The sequence below is a fragment of the Ceratotherium simum genome, chromosome 2 (assembly GCF_057802395.1).
Source record: "Ceratotherium simum simum isolate JZ-2026a chromosome 2, ASM5780239v1, whole genome shotgun sequence".
Taxonomy (NCBI): domain Eukaryota; kingdom Metazoa; phylum Chordata; class Mammalia; order Perissodactyla; family Rhinocerotidae; genus Ceratotherium; species Ceratotherium simum.
The window spans coordinates 15,681,181-15,706,496 of NC_141901.1; the positions used below are offsets into that span (position 1 = coordinate 15,681,181).

General features: G+C 37.5%; 1 protein-coding gene across 3 annotated transcripts in view; it reads right to left on the reverse strand.

Moving 5' to 3' along the window:
- Positions 1–5,631: 5,631 nt before the first annotated feature.
- The window catches only part of ACBD6 (acyl-CoA binding domain containing 6), a 198,786-nt gene continuing 179,101 nt past the window's right edge, over positions 5,632–25,316 (reverse strand). Inside the window, exon 8 of one of the 3 annotated variants that reach the window (XM_004424973.3) lies at positions 5,632–5,920. In XM_004424973.3, coding sequence (XP_004425030.1) covers positions 5,766–5,920 — 155 coding nt within the window. In that variant the 3' untranslated portion in view covers positions 5,632–5,765. Of the gene's footprint in view, positions 5,921–7,195; positions 13,544–25,316 lie in introns of those variants that run through there. The other 2 variants (XM_087438659.1, XM_087438642.1) reach the window with 2 other exon arrangements.

Here is a 25,316-nt window from a genome sequence, read left to right on the forward strand (position 1 = left end):
AAAAAAATAAGATGATGTATATGGAAGTACTTTATATATAATAAAGTCTGTATAAAGATGGGCATTTTTACTGTTTCTATTTCTATGACCTTGGACAACCTGCCTAACAGTTATGAGTTTCAATTTCCTCATTTGTAAAATAGAGAAAATAACAATTATTTCTACTTTTACAATTATTCTGATGTTCAATTAAGATGTATAAAGTCCTATACAAAAGTAAGGTGTAATTACTGTTATGTCATTGAGGTTAAGATATATTGATTATAACATACATTATGTATCACTAAGAAAGAAAATGCTGCGAATTCAGCTATGACATGCCATCATTTGTAAAAGACGTCCAATTTCGGATACGTTAAAATGTGAAAAAATGTGCGCATTAGAATTGATCAAATATAGTGTTAAAAATAATATTAAAACATTTGACCCCAAACTTAGGAATTGGAATTTGAAATTCACTCATATTTATTTATTTATTTATTTATTTTTAAAGATTTTATTTATTTTATTTTTCCCCCCAAAGCCCCAGTGGATAGTTGTATGTCGTAGCTGCACATCCTTCTAGTTGCTGTATGCGGGACTCGGCCTCAGGATGAACGGAGAAGTGGTGCCTCGATGCGCACCCGGGATCCGAACCTGGGCCACCAGCATCGCAGCGCACGCACTTAACCACCAAGCCACAGGGCCGGCCCTGAAATTCACTCATATTTAAACTCAATTATTTTCATTACTAAATTGTGGCTGGTGGGTTACATACCTATTCTGTGATAAACATTTATTTATGAAGGGGATCTTTTAGGGACTTGAAGTTTGATGACAAAGCCTTCATGTTTCAACTGTTAAATGTTAAACATTTAAAAGTTTTCATGGTTAACTGAAGCATATATTAATTAGCCTGGGCACTCACCCCTTCTCAGCTCTGCTGCAGCCACCCACCTTGTTCATTAATCCTCAGAGATGCTGAACTGTACACGGAATAATAACCTATGGCCACGTAGTTAAACCTGGCAGGAAGCTAAGAAATACCTATTTAATAGAAAGGTTCACTGGATTATGGCAACCCTTTTGCTGAAAAATGCTGAAACATTAAAAAAATATATAATAGATACGATTCCAGATATTATGCTTTGGTTGTTACTCTTCTACCTGACAAGTATAAGAGAGAACAGTATTTGGGCAGTTGGCTGACTTCTTATTCTTTATTAGAGACATAGTTATAGTAGGTTTAAAAGATTTAGCTTTTGATTGGTAATTTATGAATTTCTATGAGACTTTTCAAGACATCTCATGCAGTGTCTTGAGATAACATCATATAAGTAATTCTAAATATCCATAATAATGGGAAAAGGGAATGACAGTGGCCCAGAACAGTGCCTGTCATTTAGCGGGCTCTCAAGAAATATTTGTGGATTAAACGGAGGAAGAGCTTTAAAACTTCACATGAGGGGCTGGCCCAGTGGCTTAGCGGTTAAGGGCGCGCGCTCCGCTACTGGCGGCCTGGGTTCGGATCCCGGGCGTTCACCGATGCACCGCTTCTCCGGCCACGCCGAGGCCGTGTCCCACATACAGCAACTAGAAGGATGTGCAACTATGACATACAACTATCTACTGGGGCTTTGGGGAAAAAAAAAATGAGGAGGATTGGCAATAGATGTTAGCTCAGAGCTGGTCTTCCTCAGCAAAAAGAGGAGGATTAGCACAGATGTTAGCTCAGGGCTGATCTTCCTCACACACACACAAAAACAAAACAAAACAAAATAAAACTTCACATGAGTCTGTGGTCTAATAGGAAGGACTGAGATTCAGTAGACTTGGTCCTAACTATGGCTCTACTACTACTCTGTATCTTGGGCAATTTAAGTAACCTGTTTTTGTCTCAGATTCATTCTCATTTAACTGGCCTTAATAAAACTTGCACTACCTACTTTACAGGGTTACTGTGGAGGGATGATAGATTAAATAAAGCCCATGAAATCATTCTGAAAAGTCAAAAAAGCTAAATGCATATAAAAAAGCATCGTTAGTCATACTGTATAGACCACTTGGGCTTATTTCTGCCTTGCAGCAGAATCAAAGGTCAAATGGTCAGAATCCAACTTTTTGGCTAGTGCCTCTTTCAAAATTTCCCAATGTGGTGATCAGTGATAAAACTGTAGTCTATGTATATTGTTGAAATCTTGGCCCATGGTTATTAAAAAAAAGCGCTTTTCCCCTTCTTTCAAATAGGCATGGCAACATCCCATATATCATTTGGTAGGAGCACTTAAAACTATGAAAATTGGGTCAGTCAACAAAAGAGTTCTCATACCTGAAATACTGTAACAAGGAGCCATAAAAGAGGGTTCTAAATGGGATTCATAGATGGGCTTCAAGAGAGCTATGAACTCCTCAGAATTCCACGCCCAATACTATGTTCTAGGGGAAGAGGTTCACAGTTTTTCAAAGTGATCTGGAACTCCCCAAGAGTTAAGAACACTGATTTAGTAGATTCAAGCAGGAGTTCTGAGGATAACAGCGATTCAGATACTTTTCTTTGCCTCCTCTTTAAGAATGTTTGTTTACGTGATCTCTTTTTAGTCTGCATTTTTCAATAGTGTGTATCAAGACTACTGTGAAGGCCATCAGGGCCTCTTAGATCAGCTGGTAGAGGGCAAAGTAAATGACAGTTATGAAAAAGTATTAAACAGAAAGAGTTGTTAGTGTTGTTCTGATCACAATAACTTCAGGAAAGAAAAAAAAGAAAAAGTAATAAATTTCCTTTTTTGTTTTTTTTAAGGACATAGGAAAATGGGGCTAGGTACGTTTTTATGTGTAGAAACACATCTACAGAGGTGGCTGGAGGACAAGACAATAAAATAAATGTGGAATTGAGAATGAGGTAAGAGTAGAAAGGCAATAATAAACTGTCTAGGAAATGCAGGTGGTAAAGTAGCAGAAAGTAATTACTCATAGTACTACTCAACTACTCTCACAAATGTCTTTAGTTATCCACCACTTCATGACTCCTCCAACCCAACTTGTTTCCAGTTTGAGAACACAGTGGAGACAATTTTTAAAATCCTCATGTACACTAAAAACAACAAATCAAAGAGTTTGAACCAAAGATGAGGTAAACTGAATTCCAATCCCACTAACATTAAAAAAATAAAGCTGAATAACTATTTTGAAGTTCTTATTGAATTATGACCAGAAATGAACCTTCAGAAAAAGGTTTTCTATGATATTTTTAAATACTGATTGGCTTGAACATTACTATAATCTGTCCAGGAAAAAAAATTTATGCATACCAGAACCAGACTTACACTAAATTAATGTATGTCCCAGTTTTATCCTGCTGAACTATATGAAAATATGGCTCCCCATATATCTGGGGAAGTTAGCTGGCTTTCTGCTCCAGTAAATTTGTGTTCTTCGCTTGGTGGGAACTATTGCAGCTTTTGGCAACGGAACTCATGATCCGGCTGAAGTGTGACGTACTACATAATAATTCAGTAATTTAAGGGGAATGAAAACAAACCAAGATCCAGTTTTCTCTGATATTTATGGATGAAATCTTCCCCTTAAGGCACAGGGAGATGACCCATAGATTGTTATATGATAGTAAGGTTTTTGAAAACTCAGATACTGGTGACAAAAGAATAGAGATTTGGAAACTGATTTTAGAATGCACTTGAAAATGTTAAGCTGATGACTGTTTTTAGTGATAGCTTTGAATGTAAATGTAAAACCTTTAAAATGAAATTAATAAAAAGTTATATTCTTTGCTTAAAAACAATCTATATAGTTTTAGATGTGGCAAAACAGGTTATAAAAAACTTGTCTAAGAAATATCAAGACTAAATTACAAGAGAGAGATGAAAAAGGAATTCCTTGACAGCTTCTTGCTCAGATAACTACCCTGTAAATCTGAAATGAATAAGCACTTTTTGATTTGCTCATGTCCTAAAAATGTACAAAGTACTACACGAAACATTAGCTGCATGAAACATCTTGGTCACTTTTACTGTTCCTAATGAATGTTTCTTAAAACACATTCAATGAAAGCGGAAGATGAGCGAGTTTAGCTCAACAACAGGTTGCCATGGGGACAAGAGCAGATGAGGAGAAGGCTCTACTAGAATCACAGTAACACTTCTGAGTGTACTAACATGTATGTCACCTCCACAGATAATTAAGAAGTCATTTAAAAAATGAATCATCTTGGTGAATGATTTTGGTTTACATCTCAGAAAATAAGAAGTTAGGTTAGAAAAATCACAAAATGAGCAGCATTAATATGCCTCCTTTCTGTTCTGAAGGGCTTGTGCCAGAAGGACAGGTTAGCTTGAGCTGATGAAAATCTTGTCCACTGCTGAGGGCTCCACTAAGCAAGTTTATTACTTGTTATCTTACTAGTGACATGTTAGAAAAATTATCTTCTAAATGGTTATCTTTGCATCTCAACTTGTTTCTTACTTCATTTCCTTTCCTATGACAACTATCTACTTTCTTTATATTATAAGAAATGTCAAGATGGAGTTCTTGAGGCTTAAAAGGGAAAATGTAAGGAGCCAGTTTCAACAGGCATACTTGTCTATCTTTTAAATAAAAACTGTGGTGTACTTGTCTATGCTTTCAATAAAAAATAAAAGCTCTCCTGGTATCCAGAAATAACTTCAATCACACCGAAGTATTGGGGCATTACGGCTATTTCATAGTAGACCAAACAGGCCTAACAGTTCAGGGCTGAGCTCTTTTACAGAGACTGCTGGCATAAGCAACAGGGACATTGTAGCCAATTAAAAGGGCCCTAGGCCGGCCCGGTGGCGCAAGCGGTTAAGTGCGTGCACTCTGCTGCGGCAGCCCAGGGTTCCCCAGTTTGGATCCCAGGCGCGCACCGACGCACCGCTTGGCAAGCCATGCTGTGGCAGTGCCCCATATAAAGTGAAGGAAGATGGGCATGGATGTTAGCCCAGGGCCAATCTTCCTCAGAAAAAAGAGGAGGATTGGCAGATGTTAGCTCAGGGCTGATCTCCTCACCATAAAAAAAAAAAAAAAAAAAAAAAAGGGCCCTAGGGAAATTCCTCCCTGTTTTGTGAAGGTGAGTTTAAGGAATCCTGACTCAACCAGTAAATTCTCCAGAATTTTCAATCCTAGAGTGAGGTTGCTGAATCTTATTTTAAAATGCCCAAGGTTTTGAGTAAATCTGGTTGTTCTTTTCTTCTATACTCATGTGACAAAATTCTGCCCTTTCTCTCTTCTGCCTTCTTTTTCTTAACACCCTTCTTCTTTCCTGTCTTCCCAATTCTGTCTGCCAAAAGATTAAATATTTTAGCTACCTATTCAGAACAGCTGTACAAAATGACACAAGATCATCTGACCTCCACCATATTGGGATTTCATGAAACTTTCCCTAATTATCAGTGTAGTACTATTGGTCATATTTTGCTTCTGTATGTTTTTTAAAAGAGCAGCATGTTTAATATTGTGAAATACGATGTGTCTCCTCCTCTCCCCACCCTCTAGAACAGTGATAAATTTCAGAGCGCGCTCAGCAGAATTGGATTGTATTATGCACAGTACACATGTTCATCACCAAAACTGTACTCGCCGGAATGTATGCAAGGAGAATGAATTGCTGAGACTTCAAAATCCAAGTTCCTCAGAACTGATTTTATTAGTCAATGTATACCAAAGATGGGTGGTAAAAGAAGTATTATTTTTGCAGTTTTCTTTCATCATTCAAGCCCTATGCTGTTACAGACTGTGGTTTTCCAGTCTTTTGATTAAGCCTTGCCAGTCATGTGCCGCTGCAACACCAAAGAAACCGCTTTGCAACCTGTCACCTCCTCTGGCAGGCAGCCGTCCTGGTCTCGGAGAGTGGGGTCAGCGCCAGACTGGAGCAGCAGCTCCACGATATCCAAAAATTCACAGGCAGCAGCTGACAGGAAAAGGGACAAATATGAAAACCAGGTCACCATGAGACAACGATAAAGCACAATACTTCAGCAGGAAAGGCAAGGAAGGCGCAATAAGGAATCCTGAGCACCAGTGGCGGCAAGGTGATGAGAACTGTGCCTTGACAGCGAATTGGCAAGTGCCAGGAAAATCAAATTTACCTTTTTGGTTGCCTAGAAGCAAACAAACAAACAAATACATTTTTTAAATTGTGAGGCTTTTGGACTCTATTCTTAAGGATGGGATGAAGGAAAAGAACAAAAAGAGAGTTCAAGTATGTATTTTACTTTGATCAGAATAATGATAGGTTTGTAGGCTGTCAAAAGGTTAAAAATATTATAAATGTCAAATAAAATATTTGTTTTATCTTTGAAGAGGGGGTAAGTGGATAACTAACTGAACTTTAACATTTGTAAATGAAAAAAAAAAAGCTGGCCTAGTAATCAGCCATCCCTCTACAGATTTTTTTTTTTTTTTTAAATAAAAATGGCACCAATCACACAAGGCACAGGGAAGGGAAAAGGACCTATAGACATGGAGACTTATTAAGAAGATGGTATGGTGCTGCCTCCAGGATGAACAAACAGACCAAAGGGCTAAAACAGTGTCTGATCTTTTCCACGTATGTGGAAACTTGATTTAAGACAACGCTGGCATCGCCGATCAGTGGGAAACAAAGATCCATTAATTAGACAGTGCTGAGACAACTGGGCTAAAGGCAAAAATAAGCATTTCACACAAGATGAAACATAAACGGCAATAAACATAGGAAAAAATGAGCAACCACATTAGTAATCAGGGAAATGAAAATTAAAACCAGGAGATACCATTTTATATCCACTAGATAGGTGAAAATTAAAAGCTTAGACAGTACCAAGCACTGAGGAGGACTCAAAGGGAAACTGCCCTCCACAGAGTGTACATCAATGTACTGCGGACAGCGTACATTGATGCAGTCACTCTGGACAACAGTTTGGCATTACACGTTAAACCTAAACATATGCAGACCTTCTGACCCAGTAACTGTACTCTTAGTTGTGTACTCTAGAGAAACCTGAGCATGTGTTCTCCAGGAGGTATTTGCAAGAATGTACACAGCACCACTGTTCCTAATAGACTCCAAATGTAAACGAACCAAATACCCATTGAGAAGAACATGTAAAAATAAACTATTCTTTACTTATACAATGAAATCCTATACGACATTGAAAACCAATGAACTATAGTTTCACACAACATGAGTTTATCTCCAGAACATAATGTTGAAGGACAAAAACAAGTCAGAAAAATACATTTAGTATTGATTCCATTTAAATAAAAATTTAAAAAGACAAAACAAAACACTACTGTTCAGAGATACAAATATGTAGTGAAACTATAAGGGAAATCATTAATATAAAATTTGGGATAGTGCTAATCTTAGGGGTGGGGGTGTGCAGGGAAGGTCATGTGATTGGATAGGCACATGGGGTTTCAAGGATATTGGCAAGATTCTATTTCTTAAGCTAGGTGGTGGGTACATATTTTTAAAGCTACATTTTAAATTCTTCATATATATTTTATACACTCTTTTGTAGTGTGATATGTTACACAACAGCAACAACAAAAGACTAAAAATAAAAGGGAAAGAAAGAAGGGTAAGGAGCTTGATTCAATGGCCATTTTACTGAGTACGTACTATACCAGTCCTATCAAGGATACAGGTAAGATTCCTGCTCTGGGGAACTTATTATAAAACAGCTGGGAAACTAATATGTAAATTGACAACTCTAACACAATAAAATGAATAATTACTGTGGCAGGCACACACACGCACACAATTGCAAAGGTAGGGTGAGGTGGGGTGGAGGAAGTTGAGGGATCAGGAAAAACACAAGTAGCTGAGCTCTGAAGGATAGAATAAAATTCCAGGTAAGTTGAGAAGGAAAGGCACTGCAGAGTGAGCAACAGAGGCATGAGAGCACAGAGAATGCTCAGGGAACATCTGCTGGCTCAGAGAAGCAATCCAGAGCCTGGATTTAAGTCAAACTATACAGGGTCTTGAAAGCCATATTAAGGTGTTTGGTTTTGAGTGTCATATTACGAAATTATGGCATAAAGGCATTTATGAGGTGAGCGGCATAATTTGGCCTCTACTTTAGGATGATAATTCTATAAATAGTGACATGGAGGGCCTAGAAATTTGTCGCAGGCAGACCAATTATAATACCGTGGTAGTCTTTTACGGGGCTTGGGAAGAAACCACATCTTCTTTATCTATTCATCTGTCGATGGGCACTTAGGTTGTTTCCAAGTCTTGGTTATTGTGAATAATGCTGCAATGAGCATGGAGGTGCATATATCTTTTTGAATTATTGTTTTCGTGTTCTTTGGATAAATACCCAGAAGTGAAATAGTTGGATCACATGGTAGTTCTATTTTTAATTTTGTGAGGAATCTCCATACTATTTTCTATAGTGGCTGCACCAATATACATTCCCACCAGCAGTGTATGAGGGTTCCCATTTCTCCACGTCCTCTCCAACACTTATTTCTTGACTTTTTAAATAATAGCCATTCTGATGGGTGTGAGGTAATATCTCATTGTAGTTTTGATTTGCATTTCCCTAATAATTAGTCATGTTGAACATCTTTTCCTGTGCCTGTTGGCCATCTGTATATCTTCTTTGGATAATGGAAAAATTTCTGTTCAGATCCTCTGTCCATTGTTTTTTTTTTTGTGAGGAAGATAAGCCCTGTGCTAACATCTGCCAATCCTCCTCTTTTTTGTTTTGTTGAGGAAGACTGGCCCTGGGCTAACATCCGTGCCCATCTTCCTCCACTTTATATGGGATGCCGCCACAGCATGGCTTGCCAAGCGGTCGTCGGTGCACGCCCAGGATCTGAACCAGTGAACCAGGCTGCCACAGTGGAGCGCGCACACTTAACCACTTGCGCCACCGGGCCAGCCCCTCTCTGCCCATTTTTTAATCAGGTTTTTTCTTGTCATTGAGTGGTATGAATTCTTTATATATTATGGATATTAACCCCTTATTGGATATATGATTTGCAAACATCTTTTCCCAATTGGTAGGTTGTCTTTTTGTTTTGTTCATTGTTTCCTTTGCCGTGTAGAAGCTTTTTAGTTTGATGTAGTCCCATTTGTTTATTTTTTCTTTTGTTTCCCTTGCCCAAGGAGACATATTACAACAGATACTGCTAAGATGGATGTCAAAGAGGGTACTGCTTATATTTTCTTTTATGAGTTTTATGGTTTCAGGTCTTATATTCAAGTCTTTAATCCAATTTGAGTTAATTTTTTGTGTATGGTTTGCTAATATTTTGTTGAGGATTTTTACATCTGTGTTCATCAGTGATATTGGCCTGTAATTTTCTTTTTTTGTGTTGTCCTTGTCTGGTTTTGGTATCAAGGCAATGTTGGCCTTATAAAATGAATTAGGAAGCATCCCCTCCTCTTCAATTTTTTGGAAGAGTTTGAGAAGGACAGGTATTACATTTTTGAATGTTTGGTAGAATTCACCAGCAGAGCTGTCTGGTCCTGGACTTTTGTTTTTTGATTACTGTTTCAATCTCCTTATTAGTGATTGCTCTATTCAGATTCTCTAGTTCTTCTTAATTCAGTTTTGGAAGGTTATATTATTCTAGAATTTATCCATTTCTTCTAGATTATCCAATTTGTTGGCATATAGCTTTTCACTGTATTCTCTTATAATCCCTATATTTCTTAGTATCTATCATAATTTTTGTTTCTGATTTTATTTATTTGAGCCTTCTTTCTTTTTTCCTTTGAGTCTAGCTAAAGGTCTGTCAGTTTTGTTCATCTTTTCAAAGAACCAGGTTTTAGTTTCACTGATCTTTTCTCTTGTCTTTTTAGTCTCTTTTCATTCATTTTTGCTCTGATTTTTATTATTTCCTTCCTTCTATTGATTTTGGGCTTTGTTTGTTCTCCTTTAGCTCCTTTAGCTGTAGTGTTATATTGTTTGAGATTTTCTTGTTTCTCAAGGTAGGTCTGTATTGCTAAAAACTTCCCTCTTACTTTTGCTTTTGTTGTATCCCATATATTTTGTATGTTGTGTATTCATTTTCATTTGTCTCCAGGAAATTTTTGATTTATTCGTTGATCCAACAGCTGTTTGGTAGCGTATTGTTTAGTCTCCACTTATTTGTGACTTTTCCAGCTTTCTTATTGTAGTTGATTTCTAGTTTCATACCATTGTGGTCAGAAAAGATGCTTGAAGTGATTTCAATCTTCTTAAATTTATTAAGGCTTGTTTTGTTTTTCAATGTATAGTCTATCTTTGAGAATGTTCCATGAGGTCTTGAGAAGAATGTGTATTCTGCTGCTTTTGGATGGAATGTTCTCTATATATCTATTAAGTCCATTTGGTCTACTGTTTCACTTAAAGCTGATGTTTCCTTATTGACTTTCTGTCTGGATGATCTATTCATTGATGTAAGTGGGGTATTAAAGAACCCTTCCATTATTGTGTTGTTGTCAATTTCTCCCTTTAGGTCTGTTAATAGTTGCTTTATATAGTTTGGTGCTCCTATATCAGGTGCAAATATATTAATAAATGTTATGTCTTCTTGATGGACTGCCCCTTTTATCATTATATAATGTTCATCTTTGTCTCTTGTTATCTTTTTTGGCTTGAAGTCTATTTTGTCTGATATAAGTATGGCTACACTCACTTTCTTTTCGTTGCCATTTGCTTGGAGTATCATTTTCCATCCCTTCACTTTGAGCCTATGTTTGTCTTTAGAGCTAAGAAGGGTCTCCTGGAGGCAGCATATTGTTGGGTCTTGTTTTTTAATCCATCCAGCCACTCTGTGTTTTTTCTTTTTTATTAAGGTAACGCCAGTTTATAACATTATATAAATTTCAGGCATACATCATTATATTTTGACTTCTGTATAGACTATATCATGTTCCACTCTGTATCCTTTGATTGGTGAATTCAATCCATTTACATATAGGGTGATTACTGATATATGAAGATTTAATACTATCATTTTATCTTTTGTCTTCTGGTTACTTTATATTTCCATTGTTTCTTTTTCCTCATGTTTCTGTCTGCTATTTCAGTTTGCTGGTTTGCTGTGATGTATTTCTCAGCTTCCTCCTGTTTTATGTTTTGTGACTTTGCTCTGAATTTTTGTTTTGTGGTTACCATAAAAGATAAAAGATCTCATAGATGAGACGGGTTTTTTTTTTGGTGAGGAAGATCAGCCCTGAGCTAACATCCAATCCCAATCCTCTTCTTTCTCTTTGTCGAGGAAGATTGGCCCTGGGCTAACATCTGTGCCCATTTTCCTCTACTTTATATGGGACGCCGCCACAGCATGGCTTGACAAGTGGTGTGTCGGTGCGCGCCCAGGATCCGAACCTGTGAACCCTGGGCTGCCAAAGCGGAGCGCGTGCACTTAACTGCTACACCACTGGGCTGGCCCCGAGACAGTCCTTTTTCTGCTCATAGCATCTTATCTTCATTTGCCTATGCAGCTTCCACCCTTTTCCTCTTTTTCTTCTATGTTTTTGTTGTCACAAATTATCCCTTTTTGTATTGTGAGTTTGTTACCAAATTGAAGTGGTTATAGTTATTTTTAATGCTTTCTTTCCCTTTAACCTTTATGTTATAATTGTTTACTAATCTATTCTGATATAAAATTTCAATTTTCTGATTCTGTCTATTACCTTGCTTGAAGCTTTGTTTACCTTTGCCTTTCATTTCAGGTAGGAGAGCTCTTTTTAACATTTCTTGTAAGACAGATCTAGTGGCAATGAACTCCTTCAGCTTATGTTTGTCTGGGAAAGGCTTTGTTTCTCCTTCATATTTGAAAGATAACTTTGCTGGACAGAATATTCTTGGCTGACAGTTTTCATCTTACAATATTTTGAATATACCATTCTGCTCTCTCTTGGCCTGTAGAGTTTCTGCTGAGAAATCTGCTGATAGGCTAATAGGGGTTCTTTTGTAGGTTATTATTTTTTTCTCTTTGGCTGCCTTTAATATTCTTTTGTTGTCATTGACTTTTGACAGTTTCAATATAATCTGTCTTGGAGAAGGTCTTTTTGCATTGAGATAATTGGGTGTTCTATTAGCTTCATGTACTTGTATATCCAGTTCCTTCCCCAGGTTTGGGAAGTTCTCAAATATTATTTCTTTAAATAAGCTGTCTGTCCCTTCTTTCTCTCTTCTCCTTCTGAGATACCCATTATCCTTGGGTTGCATTTCCTAACTGAGTTGGATATTTCTCGTAGAATTTCTTTATTTTTTTTAAGTCTTAGTTCTCTCTCCTCTTCCACTTGAATCATTTCTAAATTTCTATCTTTGAGGTTGCTAATTCTCTCTTTCATATGGTCTACTCTATTTCCAATGCTTTCTACTTTATTCTTCATCTCATTTATTGAGTTCTTCAGCTCTTTTTAGAGTTTCAGTTTCTTTGGTGAAGTACTCCTTTTGTTCATTAATTTTATTCTTGAGGTCCATGAACTGTATTTCTGAGTTTTCTTGTAGCTTGTTGAGTTTCTTCATGATAGCTCTTTTGAATTCTCTATCAGTTAAATCACAATCCTCCATGATCTCAAGTTTGGTTTCTAGAGAGTTGCCATTTTGTTTTCGTGATACCATGTTACCAAAATTTTTCATGATGCTAGATGAGTTGTTCCTCTGCTGGTGCATTTTATAGTAGCAAACACCTTTCTTATTTAGGTAAGGCTTTGTTTACTTTGATTCTGAGCTGGTTCTGGTTGTAGTTGAGAGTCAGCACTTTCCACCCTCCACTGACTCTGCCAGAGGTGTCGTCAGCGCCCTTGCTGTGCTGCTTGCGCCTGAGGTTGCTCGCCTTGCTGCTTCCAGTGTCGTCGTGGTTGTGAGTGTTGCCTCTGGGGTCACTGGGCTAGCAAGGGCCTCTGCTGCTTCTGGGGTCACCTGGGTTGCAGGTTCCCTCACTGTGGCAAGGGGAGGAGAAGGGAGGAGCAGGAGCTTGGATCAGGAGTGCCTCCACCACATCTGGGGTTGTTGGGTCCACAGGTGCCACTACTGCGGGTGGAGGGGCCGAGGTTGTGGGTGCCACTGCAGCTGGGGGGGACCAGGGTCAGAGGCTCTGCTGTTGCTGCTACTGAGCTCTCCATGGTCTCAGGCACTGCCATGGCCAGGGGACCACTGCCATGCATGCTGCCTCCGCTGCTGCTCCTGGGTTTTCTGGGGGTGCTGGCACCACTGCTGCCAGGGGCACTGGGTTCATGAATGTCACTGCTGCCACCAGCTGGGCTGGGGTCGCACCACTGCCACAGGGGGAGGAGTACCTGGGTTGTGGGCGTTGCAGTGGTTCCTCAAGCCTCTGGTTGCAGGCACTGCTGTGGTTCCTGGAGCCTCTGGTTGTGGGTGCTGCAGAGGTTCCTGGAGCCTCTAATCATGAGTGCTGCTGCAGTTTCTGAAGCCTCCAGTCTCAGAAGTCACTGCTGCTGTCCCCCTTGTTCCACCGCCTCCATGAGGTCCAGTCCACCCATCTTCAGATGTATAGATGTATGGCTTTCTCAGGCTTTCCGGTGTGCTGTGCAGAGGATCCTTTTGTTGGTCTATGGATGCCCCACTGGTTGTAACTTAGAGGGGAGAAACAAAGGGAGTAACTCACTCTGCCATGATGCTGATGTCACTCTCAAATATTTTTCTAGGTTTTTGAAAAGCTCATAGGCCAATGCCTGTAATCATAACGTTTGCTGAATAAAATGATCTGAGTATTCCTACACTTGATATGAAACCCAGACACCATAAAAAAATTACTCATAAATTTGAATACATAGACACCTAAAATTCATAAATTTTATCACATAAGAATTTAAAACAGCTATACCACACAGACAAAAATACTATATACAAAGGTAAACCATAAACTGGGAAACATAGTCACATACACAAGACAGACAAGAGCTAATATCCTTAATATCTAAAAAGCTTTAACAAATCGGTCCAAAAAAACAATGAGCAAAAGAATTAGAAGAATCAAAGATGACACCTATGTTTCTAGTCTGAGAGACCGCTCAGATGTTGGTGACATTATCTCCAAAATAAGGAACCAGAAGGCAGAGCAGGAGTTTTTGGAGGGGAACAGAAACAGAAAATTATGGAGAAGAAAAAACAATCTTGGTTTGAGACACAATAAATATGTAGTGCTAGGGGATATCTATACTGATAAATTTAGCAAGGAGGTAAAATTTGAATCTGAAAAAAAAGGCCATTCCATACATATTGCTGTCTCTATTTTTCTTGTACTATGCGATTTTCTGAAGACACATGTTTGGGACTCAGGAGTTTTAGCAAGTTTTCTGGACACTCTGTTAAATATATTTGTATTACATGACCACCTTGGCCGAAGAGCTATCTACCTACGGTAGTCTCCCTTACCATGCTGGGGAAATATGCTTGAAAGAGACACATGGATTATTAAATACTCCTAATGGTGTCCTTACCAGTAGACACATTTATGAGGTTGGGAAATAAAAAGCTTAAGAGGCCAAACTTGTTAATGCTAGTTATTAAATTTCCACTTGTATTTTTAACTATAATTTACATTTATCCCCTTTGGATTGTGCCAATTAATATACAGAACGAGATTCTCTGGTTTTTCTTCATTCCAGTTTATTGAGGTAATATTCACTTAAAAAAATTCAACAAATTCTGACAAATGTATCTACTTGTACAACTATCACTACAATAGAGACATAGGACATTTCCATCACCCCAAAAAGTTCCCTTCTGCCTCTCTGCAGTCAATCTTCTACCCCCACCCACAACCCCTGGCAACCACTGATCTGATTTCTGTCTTTACAGTTTTGCCTTCTCCAGAAATGGAAATCATATAGCATATAGTCTTTTATGTCTGGCTTCTTTTACTTGGCATAATGCTTTTGAGATTTATCCATGTTGCTGCAAGTATGAGTGGTTCTTTCCTTTTTATTGCTGAGCTGTATTCTGTCGTATGGATGTGTGCAGGCATCTGGGCTGCTTCCAGTTCTGGGCCATTATGAACATAGATCTTATAAACACTTGGATACATGTTTTTATGTGGACCTTTTATGTTTTTACATCTTTTGGGTAAATATCTAGGAGTGGGATTGCTGAGTCATGTGACAAGTGAATATTTAACTTTATAAGAAACCACCAAACTTCCCAACTTTATATTCCCACCAGTAAGTATAAATTTTAGTTGCTTTGCAGCCTTAGCTGCACTTGTTATTATCATTAAAATTCTTTTTAGCCATTCTAGTCAGGTCTATAGTACCTACTGTATATATGTACTATATAGTAATATAGTATAGTCAGGTCTTCTTATTGTGGTTTTTAATTTGCATTTCCCTAAAGTCTAATGATGAAAATCATCTTAAGTGCTTTTATTTACCAACCATCTATCTTTGGTGATTTATCTGTTCAAATCTTTTGTCTATTTATTAATTGGCTTGTCTTTTTATAAAGTCAGAATTATTCCTTATATATTCTGGATATAAGTTTTTTCCCAAATATATGTTTTATAAATATTTTCTCCCAGTCTGTGACTTGTCTTTTATTTTCTTAAGAGTGCCTCTTGAAGAGTGAAAGTTTTTAATTTTGAATGAAAGTCCAATTAGTTTTTTTCTTTTATGGTTTGTGCTTTTTGTGTCCTATACAAGAAATCTTTGTCTATCTCAAAATCACAAAGATTTTCTTCTACATTTTCTTCTAGTTCTTTATAGTTTTAGTTCTTACGTATAGGTCCCTGATCCATTTCAAGTTAATTTTTGTGGAGGGTATGAGGAAAGAGTTGAGGCTCTTTTTTTTTTATTTGGCATATGTGCGTCCAACTGTTCCAATGCTACGTGTTAAATAGACTATCCTTTCCTCTACTGAATTACCTTGGCATTTTTGTCAAAAATCAATTGACCATTTGTGATTTGGCCTATTTCTAGGCTATATCATATTTCTTTGATCTATACACCTACCCTTACACCAATACCCCATTGTTTTGATTTCTGTAGTTTTACAGTAAGTTTATAGTAAGTAATAATACATGGGACAAAGAAAAAATCTCAAGAGAAATTAAAAAATATTTTGAACTAAACAAAAATTAAAATATAACTTAAAATTTGTGGGATGCATTGAAAGCAGTGCTTAGAGGGGAATTTATAGCATTGAATGCATACACTAGAAAAGAAGAAAGATATAAAATCAATAATGTAAGTTTTCACCTTCGGAAACTAGAAAAAGAAGAGAAAATTAAATCCAAAGTAAGCAGAAGGAAAGAAATAATAATAATTGTAGCAGAAATCAAAGAAACTGAAAGCAGGAAATCAATAAAGAAAATCAATAAAACCAAAAGGTGGTTCTTTGAAAAGCTCAATAAAATCAATAAGCCTCTAGCCAGGCTAACTAAAAAAAGAAAGAGGACACAAATTACTAATATCAGAAATCAAAGAAGAGACATCACCACAGGCCCAATGGACATTAAAAGTATAAATAAGGAATACTATGAACAACGCTATGCCCACAAATATGATAACCTAGATGAGATGGATAAATTCCTTGAAAGATAACAATTTGCCAAAACTCACAAAAGAATATATAATCTGAATAGGCCTATATCTATTAAAGAAATTAAATCAATGATTAACAACCTTCCAAAATAGAAAGTACCAGACCCAGATGGGTTCACTGGTGAATTCTATTAAACATTTAAGGAAGCAATTATGCCAATTCTCTAGAATCTCTTTCAGAAGGTAGAAGCAGAGGGAACACCTCCTGAATTATTCTATGAGGCCAGCATTACTCCAATAACAAAAACCAGACAAAGACATTACAAGAAAAAAAAACCCTACAGACTAATATTTCTCATGAACATAGATGTAAAATCCTCAAGAAAATATTAGTAAATTGAATTCAACAACGTATAAAAAGAATTACACAACACAACCAAGTGGGATTTATCCCAGGTATGCAACGCTGTTCAACACTCGAAAATCAATTAATGTAATCCATCATATCAAAAGGCAAAAAAAGAAAAATCACATGACCATATCAATAGATGCAGAAAAAGCATTTGACAAAATCTAACACCCATTTGTGATAAAAATTCTCTAGGAATAGAGAATAGGAATAGAGAAGAAAATTCCTCAACTTGATAAAGAACATCTACAAAAAACCTACAGCTAAAATCATGCTTAACAGTAATAAACTCAAAAGTTTCCCACTAAGATCAGGTACAAGGCAAGGATATCCCCTCTCACCACTCCTTTTCAACATTGTACTGGAAGTTCTAGGCAATGCAACAAGACATGAAAAGGAAATAAAAGGTATCCAGATTAGGGAGGAAAAAATACTGTCTTTGTTTGCAGATGACTTGATTGTCTATGTAGAAAATGAAAAAGAACTGACAAAAAAGAAAAATCTCCTGGAACTAGTATATAATTGTTATAATAACCTTGCTTTCTATATTAACATGGACAAGGTTAATATACTAATATATTATTATATAATATATATAATTATATTACTATATTAACAAGGTTAATATAGAAAAGTCAATTGCTTTCCTATATACTAGCAATGAACAAATGGAATTTGGAATTAAAAACATAATATCATTTACATTAGCACCCCAAAAATGAAATATTTGGGTATAAATCTAACAAAACATGTACAAGATCTATATGAGGAAAACTACAAAACTATGATGGACAAAATCAAAAAACTAAACAAATGGAGAGATGTTCCATGTTCATGGATAGATTCAATATCATCAAGATGTCAGTTCTTCCCAAACAAAATCCAAGCAAGTTATTCTGTGGGTATTGACAAACTATAAAGTTTATATGGAGAGGCAAAAGATCCAGAAGAGCCAACAGAATATTGAAGGAGAAGAATAAAGTTGGAGGACAGACACTACCTGACTTTAAGACTTAACTATAAAGCCACAGTAATTAAGACAGTGTGGTATTGGCAAAAGAACAAATAGATCAATGGAACAGAATAGGGAAGCCAGAAAGAGACCAACATAAATATAGTCAACTGATCTTTAACAAACGGACAAAGGTAATACAATGGAGTAAAGCCTGTCTCTTAAACAAGTGGTTCAGGGACAACTAGACATCCATATGCAAAACAGGAATCTAGACACAAATCTTTCATATCCTTGATGAATTTTTATCTACCTGCTCTATCAATTACCAATGTGTTGCTTGACAACGGACTGCTTTTGTCTTGTTTTGTATCTCATAATTTTCGACTGAATGCAGAACACTGTGCGTAGGACAGTGGAGGCTGAAGTAAATAATACTATCTATACCCAGAAATAGGTATGCTTCTTCTTCTGTCATGTCATTAGTATGGGTGTTGAGTCAATCTGGTGAGCAGTTGAACTGGGTTTGGATTTTGTTGTTGCTATAGATAACTTCAACGCATCACATGCTTCAGATTCCTCCAATTGTGCGATGCTGGTACTTTATGTTTAGTGTGCGGCCTAGGGTGCCAGAGAGTTTTTTAAGTATTCCTGCTTCACTCTCAGCTTTCAGTAATCTCACAGAGGGAGTCTCTCTCTACATTCGTGCCCCTCCCCCACTGAAAAGACTGCTATTGCTTATTACTCAGGGTGAGGCTCATGGTGGGAGATGGATGAAGTTCTCTGTCTATTTGGGCTACTCTCAAGTCTTAGGCAGGCCCTCAGGGGTGGCAATTTCTCAGCGTTCCTACAACCACTCACTCAATGTCAGTCAAACTCTGCCTCCTCTGAGGGAAGGAGAACATGTCTTGAGTGGGAGTTTCCTGCCCTGCCCCTCCCCAGTAACAGACAATTTTGCTTTTACTCCTCCTCCAAAAGGAGGGGCTATCTGTCTGGGCCCAGAGAGGGGGAGGAGAAGAGGATAAAGAAGTTTTCTGCTCTTCCCCAGTTGCTTAAGGATTTTGCTTCATATGAAATAAGAGTCCAGGGAACTGGCAGGATTTCATGTCTATGTGCCACTGAGGAGGGCTCTCTCTGTTCTCAATCTCTCTTATGAGCACCCAGTTAACGAAACAGAGCATATGAGTGAGGACTGTTCTTGGGTCTGAGGCTTCCAGTTATTCTAAAATGTTATACTAGCTCACTTTAAGAATTTGTTAATTTTAGTTGTTTTCTTCTTATCTGCTTTTATGGTGTCTGCCTCTTCCCTGGGTGCTTCACCAAAGGTAAAACAGTCTGTCTGTCTTGTAGAGGCCTGTCACTCTTTGAAATCCAGTTTACTCTGCTGCCAATGCAACCTCTGCTATCTGATGGGTTCAAGAAAAGTTAAGATTTTGCAGATTTCTAGCCTTTTCTTCTTGTTAGTGTGGGAGCAACGTTCTCTTGCAGTTTTCTCTGTCTTAAGTAGAAGCAGAACTCTGGGAGTTTGGTTTTAAATGATTTAGTAGTGATATTTCTTCTTTTGATCTCTGTTGGTACTCAGGTAAAGATAAGGCTCCCTGACTGTCTTCACTCGTCTGGTGGGTTCTTCCAGCTCAGGGCTCCCTGGTTATATGCTGTGAAGTGGGCAAAGAGCCAACAGCAAAAACTAGGTTGTGATGAGTTGGGACAGCTTTGATGGTCCTTTATATTACCCATCTTGACAAACTTAGACACCAAACTCCAATCCATAATAACATAGGTTCAGAGGTGGTTCTAAGTGAACAGAGGTGGAGGGCAGACATTTTTCTGAGCTAAAATCAGACCATTTGGGAACCCTATCTCTGCCTTCAGTGGTGTGGGATTTCTTAGAAGGCTACCAGGATTATAAATGCTAAGTTAACATTTGATGAACGAATGAATGCAGAGTAGGAGTAAAGGTAGAGAAAGGCAAGAATTGCCTATTCCAATCCTGGGACAGGTGTTGATGGGCTGAGATCATATTTTGGGGTATGCCACAGATAGGGAGGAAGGCAGAGAGGATATCTTGACCACGGCCCAAGATTCAACAGAAAGTGTTCAGGATTATAACATCCCTTCGAGAATTTAAAATTATCTCCCAAAATAATACAATGAACATTTTTAAGTTTCTGAGAAGTTTTACCATGAATCACTGTACATGGAATTAGATTCCAATGGAAGACAGTCTCTTACAAAATATAACACAGTTGAAGACACACTGCCTAGTATCAAGTAGCTGCGAGAAGAGGCTGTTTATTCTGCATAGAACTAGCTACATGACATTTATATTTTGAAAAATAATCATTTAACCTTTTTGCCGCAGCTATCAGTCTCAACTTATTGTGAGAAACACTTAGTTAGGTTTTAAAATTGGAACTTTTAAAGCAGTATCAAAGGAATAAATTTCCAAGCGTGTAAATCTGTAATACAGGATAATAACTACTATGGTCTGTCAGATCACACTTAGCTCAAATCTAACCCAACACTTGAGACTACTAAGCATGAAGATCAAGGCTAAACAGATGTGGCTGAAGACACTAAGTTGGCCATCTCATACAAAGGGGCATTAATTTCATATATATGCTGTATGGAGTGACCTTTCCAGCAGTGAGATACGATATAATCTATGAGTACTAACCCAGGAACAGAGCTTAAATTTTTGTTTCACATCTAGAGGACTACACCCAACCAGCTGAGAAAAGGCTAACTGGGCTGTATAACAATCTCCTAACCTAACAAATGTGAATGAAATTTTAGCCCAAGTCTAACTATAAAATGAGATTTACATTTGGAATTTAAGGGTTGCAAAACCGTACTTCAGAGTAAGGGATATGGTATCCATAAGGAAAGGAGTTTTATTAACAAACACCTGGGATTTAAGCAAAGACAGACTGATATGAGAGCATAAGCAATCAGGAAGCTGTAGTAGAGAGAAGAAAAGGAAGAGAAGCAAGAGACTGATTTAAACGACAAGGGGAAGCCACACAGGTGCATCTTATCCCAGTATGAGGAGGGCATGTGCAATACCTCTTGGAGATTGCACTGTTGAGAAGCATCAATTATGTTTATGGTTAGCATAGTGCCTACTGGCACATACAGGTGCCTAACAGTTTTTGAAAAAACATGCTTTGTATTCCCAATTAGATGGTGAGCTACTTGATCATGCGTTTGTTTTTTTTTTTTAATATTCTCCTCTCCATCTAGCACAGTGCTGAGAACTTAGTATTTGCTCAAAATTCATTAGTTAATTGATTTCTCTGCCTTTGGCGTCTTCAGTGAAGCACAATTCATAAGGCAGAGTCGTCTTTCAGAAACATGTGAGCTGCCCATCCCCTCAAAATGGACAAAGGCAAAGAAGATGAGAGAAGCATGAGAAGGAAAGGGTGCTAACATTTTACCAAATTAATGAGAGGATATATTGGTGCCCACAATGTGCTGGGAAATACAAAAACAGTCATAAGCCCATCTCGGAAAAGCTTGAGCAGGTCTATAGGGATTAGAACAGTTGCTGAATTTATGGTACCCTGGGAACCTCTATTTGTCAAGTGCCATAGAGGCAGCCCTGACACTGGCACAGGTGAAGATGAATTTTCATTTAGAGCAGTGAGCCTTCTGACTCCATTAATCCTCAGGGTTTTGATGATGAATTTCTTTCTTTTTTTTATTTTATTTATTTGCACTCTAATGCCTCCTCCCACTGCCCTGTAAGAACGTGGAAGGAACAGAACAGATGGTGCTTTACGTGGAAGACCGACGGCTCATGAGGATACAAAGCCTGCCCACTCTGAAATCACATGATTGCACGTGCAAGGAAAAGCCTTGATTTCCCCTGGGAGACACAGATGCAATGATGTTAGTATTCCCGGTGGAGGGAGAAGAGGGGAGGGCTAACAGGCCATTTACAAGGAAGACCACACTTATACTGATATACTCTTCAGCAAGGACCATATTTAATCACAAAATCACAGGAGGACCAATATCTGAAGATTCAAAAACATCAAAGTAAAATAGAGGAAAATAAGGGTTTTAGTATGCTGCTATGCAAAGCCGATGTAGAATGAACTAGTGAGGACATACAGTAGAATACCGGCCTCTAGTTAACCTGCCATTGGCTCTGACCCAGTTTTAATCGGAAGAAGCCAGGATTTACAACCTGCTTAAGGATGGAGTTTGACAACTGCTATAATCAGAAGAGCTGTCAACACAAGGACAGCTGTCAAGCCAAACCGTAATTCATAAAAAGTAATAGCTAAGCCCCCAAGACATCCCCAACATTGTCTGCACTCACTGGACTTAGCTATACTTACAGTTTTACGAAAGTTCCAAGAATAGGTTAAGGGTCCTAAAATCAAATCAAATCAAATCAACAAATAGCTATTGAGTGCCTATTAAATAGAAAAGGTTAAATAATATTAAGTGACTAAATGGAAAAAATATGCCCAGCAGACTCCCTGGCATATGTAAGTGTTTAACAAATGGTAATTATTGGGCCGGCCCCGTGGCCTAGTGGTTGAGTGCGTGCGCTCCGCTACTGGCGGCCTGGGTTCGGATCCTGGGCGTGCACTGACGCACCGCTTCTCCGGCCATGCTGAGGCCGTGTCCCACATACAGCAACTAGAAGGATGTGCAGCTATGACATACAACTATCTACTGGGGCTTTGGGGGAAAAAAATAAATAAATAAAATTAAAAAAAAAAGGTAATTATTATTATAATTACATGCCAAACTCTGTTTTGATGACCTGAAAACGGCAAGTCTAGTGACCTTGTAAAAAAATCTAATTAAAAACTAATCACTCTTATAAGTGACTATTAAACTTAAAATATTAATTTCACAAAACATTCCTGAGCTGTTAGAATATTTTAGTTTTATATATTTGTAATGTCAAAACCTCTAACTAATGATATTATTAGTTAGATAATAATATCTAATGGTATTTGTTTTGTTCTTTCTACAACAAATAATATAATCTGAGAGACAGAAATAGAGGTTGTTTTACTAGATCAATTTTGGGCAGGATTCCTGATTCAAGGATAATTTTTATTGATGTCTAAGTAAACAGAATATAAAAAAAGAATATAAAAGCATGTAGGTGGATACAGATATTGACATATGTGTTTACTCACAAGTACAGTTTGAAAAACAGCCTTCACTCACTGACCGAGGCGACCATTGACAAAGAATTTTCATTTATTTTATTTCTATTAAAGATTATCTTCCACAGAATAACGTCTGCTTTAAAGGGATACTGGGACTGTGATTAGGTATGAAATGATGAAACGAGGACTGGAAACGGAACCAGGAAACCTGGACAAGCGCCTCGGCTCTGTCACCTACAACTTGTGTTACCCTGTCCAGGCCCCTCACCTCTCGGGCCTTCAGTTTTTCATCTGCAAATGCAGGAAAACAAGGCCTAACTCAGACATTTGTTGAAAAGGTTACGAGATGATATACATAAAAAAGGTAACATCACCACCTTATGTCTGTCCAGGTTTGGACTTGTTTCCTGTGTGTAAACTTTTTATTAGAATATAAAATACATACAGAAGAGTACCAAAATCACATATACAAATTTTCTTAAGATGAACTTATCGAAGTAACTAACGAGCACACAGATCAAGAATCAGACCATTATTAGAATCTCAGAAGCACTCTCGCCACATTAACCCCTTCCAAATGCTACCTACCCATTTCCCTAAGGTAACCATTATCCTGTCTACTAATGCTAGCGATGAGTTCTTCCTGTTTCTCCTTTATATAAACGGAAGCATATAGTATATGCTCTTTTGTGTCCGGCATCTTGAACTCAACAGTATGTTTGTGAGATTTATCCAAGTTGTTGTGTGTAGGCTGTAGTTCTTCCTCATTGCTGTATAGTATTCCATTGTATGAATACCTTATCCTGATCAGATCTCATAATTCCTTTTTTTTGCATACTTATTTTCTTATTGCAGTAACACTGGTTTATCACATTATATAAATTTCAGGTGTACATCATAATATTTCAATTTCTGTAAAGATTACATCATGTTCACCACCCAAAGACTAATTACAATCCATTACCATACACAGGTGCCTAATCACTCCTTTCGCCCTCCTCCCTCTCCCATTCCCCTCTGGTAACCACCAATCCAATCTCTGTCTCTGTGTGATGGTTTGTTGTTGTTTTTATCTTCTACTTATGAGTGAGATCTCATAATTCCTGAATCTGAAGATTTTAATGTTTTATCAATTATGGAAATTATCAGTAAATATATCTTCAAATATTGATTCTTCCCTAATTTCTCCTTTTGGAACTCCTATTTTAAAATCCTGGATCTTCTCGTTTTACATTCAGCATTTCTTTTACATTTCCATCTCTTTATCTTTCTGTGCTGCCTTTTACAACTATCTTTCAGTTCACCAACTTTTTTTTACCTGTGTCAATTTCATACTTTAACCTATTCATTATAAAATTTCTTTTTTGTATTTTTTCTTTTATTAAGTTCTATTTGGTTCTCTTTCAAATCTGCCTGCTCTTTTTGGAGTGTCTTGTTCTTGTGTTTTTGATTCCTTGATTTTGTTTATACAGACTTATTCTGATAATTTCTATTCAATAGTTTTACTAAAGTTCCTCAACATCTAATCCTGTGGTTACACTAAGTGAATGTCAGCAGACATAGTATTTTGTCATTTTGGACTGTGAGTTCATTTTTAGCAGGGTTTCTTTCTGTAGGAATTTTGTGCTGCCTTAGTTGAGGATGTGTCCCTCAAGAGAAGTTTAGTATTTGCTTCTGCCAGGTCCCTCAGAGGTAACCAGACCAGTATACTTATTATGTTAAATTCTTGACTTGAGGATTTCTGAAACAATTAGAGAGTATAAATTTAAACCCCAAACTTGCACGAGGTGGGGCTTTTTTTCCCACCCAGATTCTGATTTGTGGCAGATAAGCTTCTTTGTCTTCCTTACTTATATTAGCAGGCCAACTTTTTCTGATCTAATTTGATTTTTTCTTTTTTTTTTACTGAGAGTATAACCCTTTGAAGGTCCTAGCTTGCCCGCAAGGTCTCAGTTCCAACTCCTCATTACTTCTGGCTCAAAAAGCATCATTTCCAGGGTTTGCTGGCATTGATACCCAAGCTTTCCCAAGCTAGTTTTCCCAGATTAGATACAGTGTTAGCTCACACACTTACCACTACGGTTATCAAGTCCTTGTTTATTGGGTGAGAGGTGAAGGACACGCAAAGTCTGGGGACATACTTTACCTTAAAAAGGATGTTTGGTATATTCTATGCAGCAAATAGCAGGTGCTCAATAAATATTTGTTGAATGAAGTATAATTAAGAACCTAAGTCATATTCACAGTACCAATAGACCCTACAATATTTAGATTTAAAATAAATTTAATTTTATCAAACAGGTAATACATGCATATGGTTCCAAATATAGAAGTTATTAAAGGGTTTCCAGGAAAAAATTTTTATCCTAT